The sequence below is a fragment of the Sorghum bicolor genome, chromosome 3 (genome assembly GCF_000003195.3).
Source record: "Sorghum bicolor cultivar BTx623 chromosome 3, Sorghum_bicolor_NCBIv3, whole genome shotgun sequence".
NCBI lineage: Eukaryota > Viridiplantae > Streptophyta > Magnoliopsida > Poales > Poaceae > Sorghum > Sorghum bicolor.
The window spans coordinates 11,643,453-11,652,085 of NC_012872.2; the positions used below are offsets into that span (position 1 = coordinate 11,643,453).

The window sequence follows — 8,633 nt, forward strand, 5'->3', positions numbered from 1 at the left end:
ATAGTACAAAAGAGAGACACCCTATATCTGATGCAACGCGCTTCATTATCAGAGCTAAACTAAGGTCTTATTTAGTTTCGAAATTATTTTGGTTTTGGATACCGTAGTATTTTCGTTTCTATTTGGCAAATATTGTCCAATAATAAACTAACTAGTGTCAAAAACATTCATCTTGCGATTTACAGGTAATAAAATGTACTATTAGTTTTTATTTCTATTTATATTTAATGTTTTATGCATGTGCAGTAATATTTAATGTGACGAATTTTTTTTTAAAAAAATAGTTTTTAGGTGAACTAAAAAAGGCCTAACAGTATCATTCGAAACTGAATGAAAAAAACTACGTACAAATCAGATGGAACGGGCCCGGAGAAGGCCACGTTTGCGCACATGCGCCCTGACCCACATGTGGCAATCCATGTGTACTTCCACATCGCCACCCCAAGCGAGGGTGATGGCGCTCGTTCGGCCGTCCATCCATCACCATTCAACCCCCACGCACTGGCACTGTGTACACGACACGGGCTGGATAAGTATGCCTCGCTAGCGACCAAACGAATTATCCAGTTTTCTTATTGCGGTCGTGAACGTGAATTGACGCTACCGTAAAGAAAACTTGAATTTACGATTCTATCCGTTCCTCGAAGCTAGTAGTAATAATCCTGACTAGCTAGTATTACCTATATTAGCTAGCTACCTCCGAAACATCTCTACGGAGCTATTTATATACATGTTCGTTTGTCTCGTACTTTTTTTACCGGTCAACACAATATATTTCTCTCATAATAAATCAACGAATAATATTTTTGTCATAGCTTTTCGGACCAACGAACGAGATACTCTCACTCCATTTCAAATTATAAGCCACTTGATTTTTTTTTATATATCTATCTTACTATACACATCATCTAGATGAATATGTTCAGATATATAGCAAAATAGTTAGATAAAAAAGTCAAAGCAACTTATAATGAAAAGAATACTCTTTTATTACCAAATTTAGAAAACAAAACAAAAAGTAAGCTTTTGTGGACTCTCTAAATCATTATTCCTCTTTTCAGTTATTCAAAGCCACCCTTCAATATACGGTAGTTATATCTCAAAAATTTATCCGCACAAAAAGATTTACAATAAATAATTGAAACAGAATGAAACTTAGACAATCCGACATGACAAAAATATAAAAGAGATTCATGGGATGACTCTCCAAATGAAGATACAAAGATTGTCCTGGTTTAGAGAGATTCTTAGAGTTGTTCTTTTGCTCAATGCTATTTTTAGATCCACCAACTAAACATGCTGGTTTTTGTTTACTATGCACTTCCTTTTCTATTTGCTATTGGTAGAGCACATGCAAAGAGAGAGGTGAGAGCGTAATAATATTATTTTGCAACATATTAGAGCAAGTATATCGATGCGTTGTAGGTGGATTGTATGTTGAGGTCGAGAAGAGATAGAAGGAGAAAGAAGAGGCTGTAAATTTACAACTAGTTTATGTATAAGAACTAAGAAGTTTTATGAGAGAAATAAGTGGGAGTGAGCTAACTATACACCAGTGAGTTGATAGATTGACTGTAAATTTATATATAGCCAACAACAAGTTGTATTATTAATTGTACTCTTAGCTAATGAGATAATTTTTAGTTGGATGCATAGCTAACAATATTCTAGCTGACTTATTAGGTGGTTAACAATATTCTAGCTGACTTATTAGGTGGTTAATATAGATCTACTCTAGACGATGTTAACAGCCAAGGACTTGTTTGGATACGGAGACCCAAAATTTTGTCCTATGCCATCGAACAGGTGAAACACTCTCTCACAAAATGAAATAACCCTCGTGATTTCGGGCAGCGTTGTTTCTCTTTCGTCATCGCCATGCCATGTTCATGAACATATAGCTGTATTAATAGCATCTACTGGTACGTGCACATGGGATAAACAAGTTGTTAGCGGATGATGGTGATACATATATGGGCCCAGCAGCTAATTAAGCCTTACAATGACACTTTTTCCTTTTGCGATTTTTTCATTTTCGTTCACCCAAGAATCACGCGTATATATATCGTGGTGTGTCGACGAAAGCTGGTCGGCAGTCTACCTTGGGGTATACCCACGGTAGTAGTTTATCGGTAGACGGTGCGCAAACTACGAACTCGATGGTGACGCAAAACACGGACAAGCTTTTTATCCAGGTTCGGCCGCCGAGTTGGCGTAATACCTACGTCCTGCGTCTGGTTGTATTGGATTGTGTTGAGAGATAATCTGTGTGACTTGTCCTCTAGGGGACCCCTGCCCCTCCTTATATATCCTGAAGGGACAGAGTTACAAGCAAAGTATCCTATTTGGTACAAAATCTTGTAGCCTTGCGGTGCACGCCGACCAGTCGTGCGCCGCACGTCTTCATCTTGTGGGCCGAGCCACCTCTGATGGTGCGGCCCATATAGGCCCATGAGGGTATAGGGGTTTATACCCCCACAGCTAGTCCCCGAGCACCATGTATTGTGATGTAACACGCCGTCTTGAGCTTCTTCGATCAGCGAGGCTTGACGTCTTCAATAAACAGGAAAGTCGCCCAAACAGTTGCAACGGTATTTTGACCAACTCAAAAGACAGTTGATCAACATTGACACCGAAGAAGCAGGTTGTTCGAAGAATGCATGGTGCTCTTAATTAAAAAAGATTTCTTTCCTAGTGAAGTGTGCCCACTTTACTTTTCTGAAAAGTATAGTCTTTCAAAAAGCAAGCATATTCACCGCAAGGTGAAGTGTGCCCACTTAGTCCCCGAGCCTGGTAGTAGGTGACGTAGGCACGTGGTGCCAGGGTCAAAAGAAAAGTCCTCAAAGAAATTCTGAAACTGAGATGCATCGCCAGATGCATCGTACCGATGTAGTCCCCGAGCTTGCTGGAAGGCGAAGTATGAGCCTTGTAGCAAGGTCTAAAAAATTGAATTTACCAGTCCCCGAGCATATCATGCTCGTATGCAATTGAATAGACTAATCGACCAGTCCCCGAGCATAGAACGCTCGGTGGTCGGTACAGTCCCCGAATTCTCAAATTGGTGGGCTGGTCGACCAGTCCCCGAGCGTATAGTGCTCGGTGGTCGGTGCAGTCCCCAAGCTCTTAAATTGGTGAGCTGGTCGACCAGTCCCCGAGCGTATAGTGCTCGGTGGTCGGCACAGTCCCCGAGCACGGCGTAGGGACCGGTGGACAAGTCTCCGAGCGTGGTTGGGAACGTAAACGTGCTCGGTGGTCGGCACAGTCTTCGAGCATAGCATAGAGAGTAGTCGACAAGTCCCCGAGCGTGGTTGGGAACGTAAACGTGCTCGGTGGTCGGAGCAGTCCCCGGGCACAGCGTAGGGAATAGTCGACGAGTCCCCGAGCGTAGCTTGTCGACTGGGCCAAACCCCTGAAAAATAAATATAAAGAATAGTTAGTACATGATGTATAAATAAACTCTAGATAAAAAATCAACACTGAGATAAGTTTTAGATTTTTTATTATAAAATTAGCACGAGTAGTTAATTCATCCTAGAGCTTGTACCAGCTCTGGTCTAGCCAACAATCAGCATGAGGTGCGGAACCTAGGCACGCGTAGGATTGTCAGCCACGTCAGAGAGCTACTGCCGACCACCCGGAACGCAGAGGGCGGATCTCGTGCACGTGTAGGGAGGAGTCGGAGACAGTACCGGCTCTGGAAAGCTCGTGTAGGAGAAAAAACTAGTCGGCTAAAAAAGTTGTTTTGAAGAATAATAATATTAAAAATATTATGCCAAAAATAAATAAAATATTAGAATTGTACTTATCTTTGGACGAAAGTCTGGTCGGGAGAGTTGCTTGACTTGTTCTCGTGATGGTGGTCGCGGCTATCGTAGCGCCGTTCTTCGCGGCGATTATTATTGCGACTCGTGGTCAGAGCAAGTAGGCCAAACAACTTGGTCGATAGCCTGAGCAGGTCGGTGTCGTCGATCTGCCTCCCTTTGTAGCAAAGAAGCGGGTGACGCGTTGTCGGCGTGGTCGGAGACGTTGCTGGAGTAGTTGGAGTCGTAGCCAGCGTGGTTGAAGCCGCCGCCGACGTCGATGAAGAAGTGGTTGGTGCAGATCGGATCTACACCTCCTCCGTGGTCGTGGCGGTGAAGCTGTTGAAGCTGACGGTGAACGTGAAGTCGCCCGCCATGGCCGCGAAGTCGTGGATGATGGCCATCTTGTTCGTCGGGAGAGCTGTACGCACACCCCCTACCTGGCGCGCCACTGTCGACGAAAGCTGGTCGGCAGTCTACCTTGGGGTATACCCACGGTAGTAGTTTATCGGTAGACGGTGCGCAAACTACGAACTCGATGGTGACGCAAAACACGGACAAGCTTTTTATCCAGGTTCGGCCGCCGAGTTGGCGTAATACCTACGTCTGGTTGTATTGGATTGTGTTGAGAGATAATCTGTGTGACTTGTCCTCTAGGGGACCCCTGCCCCTCCTTATATATCCTGAAGGGACAGAGTTACAAGCAAAGTATCCTATTTGGTACAAAATCTTTTAGCCTTGCGGTGCACGCCGACCAGTCGTGCGCCGCACGTCTTCATCTTGTGGGCCGAGCCACCTCTGATGGTGCGGCCCATATAGGCCCATGAGGGTATAGGGGTTTATACCCCCACATGGTGCAGTGCTGCAGTGCTGCACGCGCCGCTTGCATTGTCCCGTGTGCTCGCCAGCGGGGGATGCTCTCCTTCCATGCTCCCGGCCGGTCGGTCACATGCATGTACGCCGTTGTCCACTTCTACTGTCTCGTCGGGGAGTAGAAGGTATAGGGATAGGGTGTAGTGCAACCGAAAGAAGCATTGCCATACCTCTTGCAGATGTATGAATGAATACATCTCACATTCACCCAGCTTTCGGCCTGTCACTACGGAAAAAAAATAAAGACGCCTATCTCACCGAAAAAGACGTGCTACGCTATGTCAAACCTTTTTTTTTCTTTTTGGCAAAGATCAAAATTCGTGAAATTGTGGTTTATGTTTCGATGAATACTACTTGCTCCATCTCATCAAATTATAAGACATTTGACTATTTTTACTCTAAGTTTAACCACTCGTTTTATTCAAAATTTTTATATAAGCATAGTCAAATTTAAGTTATTTTTGAAGAATTTTTGTTAATAAACTAAGACACAACAAAAGAAGTAATATTTTAAATAAATTCTTGAATACGATGTGTGATCAAACTTGATGCTATTCTAGTTTGTGGATAAAAATGGCGCTCTCTGCTTTTATCATATTAACTTTAAATATGTTTCTTTTTCCTTTTTTTTTGAATCTAATATGTTTTTTTTTTCTCAAATGCATTTTCAGGATCTTCGTTTCCTTTGATTTTTATTATAGCTGTCACATACCCGCATATATGAAACAAACGAAACAATTAACGGGCTAGTCAAAAATGGCCCGAAAGGTTCATGCGTGCACATTTCGTTCGGCACACACACCGTTGCGAGTGCCCACCGTGTTGTGCAGCTGTGCTTTGTGCCTGGTAGTGACAAAACGATGGCGCTGCTGTTCCAGCCAACAAAAACCATAAACAAAGCTTGCAAGTTGGGTCAAGGCACGCGCACAGCTAGCTAGCGAGACCACCCGCCACATCACTGTCCAGGCTTGGCTGGCTATGCGAGTGAGCGAGCCGTGACTCGTGAGCCATTCGCGTTCGCTGCTTTGACATCACTTTGCTTTCTCGCAAAGCTGCCGCCGGGGACGCGCAGACGACACCCGCCCGATGGAGCCAGCCCTGGGTGGCTATAAAACGCATCGCCCCCCGGCCGCCCCTTAATGACACACTGTCATCACCAAACCAAAGCAAACGCCGGTGGAGTCGAGTCGAGTCGAGTCGAGTCGAGCGAGAGGCCCCGTCCCGTTCCCCCCCCTTCTCTTCCTCTTCCAACTCCATTCAAGATCACTGTTGCGCTGCACAATCTGACTGACCACCAGGGGCAGCCACTCATTCATTCATCCATTCATCTGTCTGTTAAGAAGAGAGCGAGAGAGCGAGAGGGGAGGAGGCCGGTGGTGGAGATGAGGAGGCAAACAGCGGCTTCCGGGGGACGGTGGCGAGGAGGCGACGGCAGCGTTGCTGCGGCGTGGTGGGTGGGCGTGGTGGTCCTGGGTGGCCATTTACTGAGCTGCGCGCAGGCGGGGCTGCTGGAGTCCAACCCGGGGCTGGCCTACAACTTCTACCAGAAGAGCTGCCCCAGCGTGGACTCCATCGTCCGCAGCGTCACCTGGGCGCAGGTCGCCGCCAACCCCGCCCTCCCGGCTCGCCTCCTCCGCCTCCACTTCCATGACTGCTTCGTCAAGGTCCGTCCGTCCGTCCCGTCCCTCCTGCTCTTGCCCTCTCTCTCACTCTCTCAATCATATCATTCATTCATTTGTTCATTCACTCACTCACTCATGACTCGTCTAGTCCATCACCTCGCCTCCTCGATCAATCATGCGCGTCCTCAGGCCGGCGTCGGTGCGATAGGTTAGAGGATAGGATAGGATGCATAAATCATTTCGCCTGTGCATTTACTCTTGTCGGCAGCAGTCGGCACGGCGCGCGTCCGGCTTCGCCTCCAGCAGATCGAAAACGCCTCGGCTTCTTCTTCTTCTTCTTCTTCCTCCTCCAGTCCAGTCCAATAATCCCGCATCTCTAACCGCATTGACCGACCCGCAGCACCAGGCGAGATTCAGGCGCCGACCACGGCCAGCCGAACACAGCACAACCCTTCAACAACATTTTTGCATACAAGTACATGCATCTCCGCATATGGAGTGTGGCCGGTGCCGTTCGTACAGTAGCACTAGCATATCCGGATCCTGCACTGCACGGCAGCGGTTTTTTTTTTTTTTTTACCGCGGATGGGTTGGTACGCAATGCAGTGCACTGCCCCCTTTCCATCCCAGTTGCCAGTAGTTTTCCAATCCTTTTGGTGGCTCTCACTCAGCGCCAGCGGAGTGGGCACCCAGCGCACTTTTGTCGGTTTTTCACCGAGGACAAGCAAGAGCGCTACAGAACACCCTCTCGCCCTCTCCTCGTGTTCTGTTCTGACGCCGTATGCGTAAGCATTACGGCACACCCTGTTTCCGTTCCCGACTTCTTCACTCGCCGGCCGGGTTGGCACGCACACACACAGGACGACGACGGGGGAAAAAATCACGTACGAGTACGAGCGCCGCGAGGGCCGAGGGGAGCAACGCGAATCTTGTCATTTTGCCCCCGGCCCCCGGCGCTCACATCACATGCCCTCGTCCGGATTCCGGTGCCGCGCGACAGCTATCAAGGCTGCCGCGCCTGCGCCCCCCGTACGGCGGTCGCCTTGGCCTGGCCCCGTGCCCCCGTGGCCCCATCCCCCAACCCCATTCCCGCGACATTTTCAAACCCCAGGCCCCGCCGCGCCGAGGGAGCTCGCATCATGCACGCATCGCGGCGTGCGTGCGTGCCGCGTCTTGTCCTTGTCGCGTCGCTCGCCACGCGCATGCTGTTGTTTGAAACTGATGAAACCACCGGCTGCTTCTCATGGGTGTGCAGGGCTGCGACGCGTCGATCCTGCTGGACAACGCGCAGAGCGAGAAGACGGCGGCGCCGAACCTATCCGTGGGCGGGTACGAGGTGATCGACGCCATCAAGGCGCAGCTCGAGAAGGCGTGCCCGGGCGTGGTCTCGTGCGCCGACATCCTCGCGCTGGCGGCGCGCGACGCCGTCTCGTACCAGTTCAGGTCCTCGCTGTGGCAGGTGGAGACGGGCCGGCGGGACGGCACCGTGTCGCTGGCGTCCAACACGGGCACGCTGCCGTCGCCGTTCGCCGGGTTCGCGGGCCTGCTGTCGAGCTTCGCCAACCGCGGGCTCAACCTGACGGACCTCGTCGCGCTGTCGGGCGCGCACACCATCGGCGTGGCCAGCTGCTCCAGCGTCACCCCGCGCCTGTACCAGGGGAACGCCACCGCCGTCGACCCGCTCCTCGACTCCGCCTACGCCAAGACGCTCATGTCGTCGTGCCCCAACCCGTCCCCCGCCGCCGCCACCGTCGGCCTCGACGGCGGATCGCCGTTCAAGTTCGACAGCGGGTACTACGCCAGGGTGCAGCAGAACCAGGGGACGCTGGCCTCCGACGCCGCGCTGGCGCAGAACGCCGCGGCGGCGCAGATGGTGGCCGACCTCACCAACCCCATCAAGTTCTACGCCGCCTTCTCCATGTCCATGAAGAAGATGGGACGCGTCGAGGTGCTCACCGGCACCAATGGACAGATCAGGAAGCAGTGCCGCCAGGTCAACACCTCCTGACGACCTGATCCTGATCCTGATCCTGATCGGGCTACGCTCGCGCTCACTCATCAGGCCATGAATGATTCGTCTTCATTTTTCAAATGCCTTGCCTACCTGCCTGATATTAGGGTTGGCGCGCATCAATATATTGAGGCCTGTCCTCGCAAAATCTATTGGTTTGTTATTACTCATGTGTTCGGCGATTGTCTTGTCTTACAACCAAAAAAGAAAAATGTAAGATGGCTCGCTGCTCGTCTTGGCATTGCCGCTCAAAGCAAAGCAAAAGAATGCGGCTAGTCAGGCTCCTTTATTTACAGTGAAAGGCAGGCAGTGGTTATTTACTAGTGA

At 49.7% G+C, this 8,633-nt stretch overlaps 1 protein-coding gene across 1 annotated transcript; it reads left to right on the plus strand.

The window, feature by feature from the left end:
- On the plus strand, positions 5,796-8,633 carry LOC8074519 (cationic peroxidase 2). The gene is made up of 2 exons (XM_002455389.2): positions 5,796-6,337; positions 7,551-8,633. Exons 1-2 carry the CDS (start codon positions 5,813-5,815, stop codon positions 8,301-8,303), a joined length of 1,278 nt encoding a protein of 425 aa, XP_002455434.2. The 5' UTR covers positions 5,796-5,812; the 3' UTR covers positions 8,304-8,633.

Bases quoted from the DNA above. Each gene is read 5' to 3' on its own strand.
- LOC8074519 (XM_002455389.2), top strand. From the start codon at position 5,813: ATGACACACTGTCATCACCAAACCAAAGCAAACGCCGGTGGAGTCGAG. The intron at 6,338-7,550 runs GTCCGTCCGTCC...ATGGGTGTGCAG, and splicing joins TCCATGACTGCTTCGTCAAG to GGCTGCGACGCGTCGATCCT.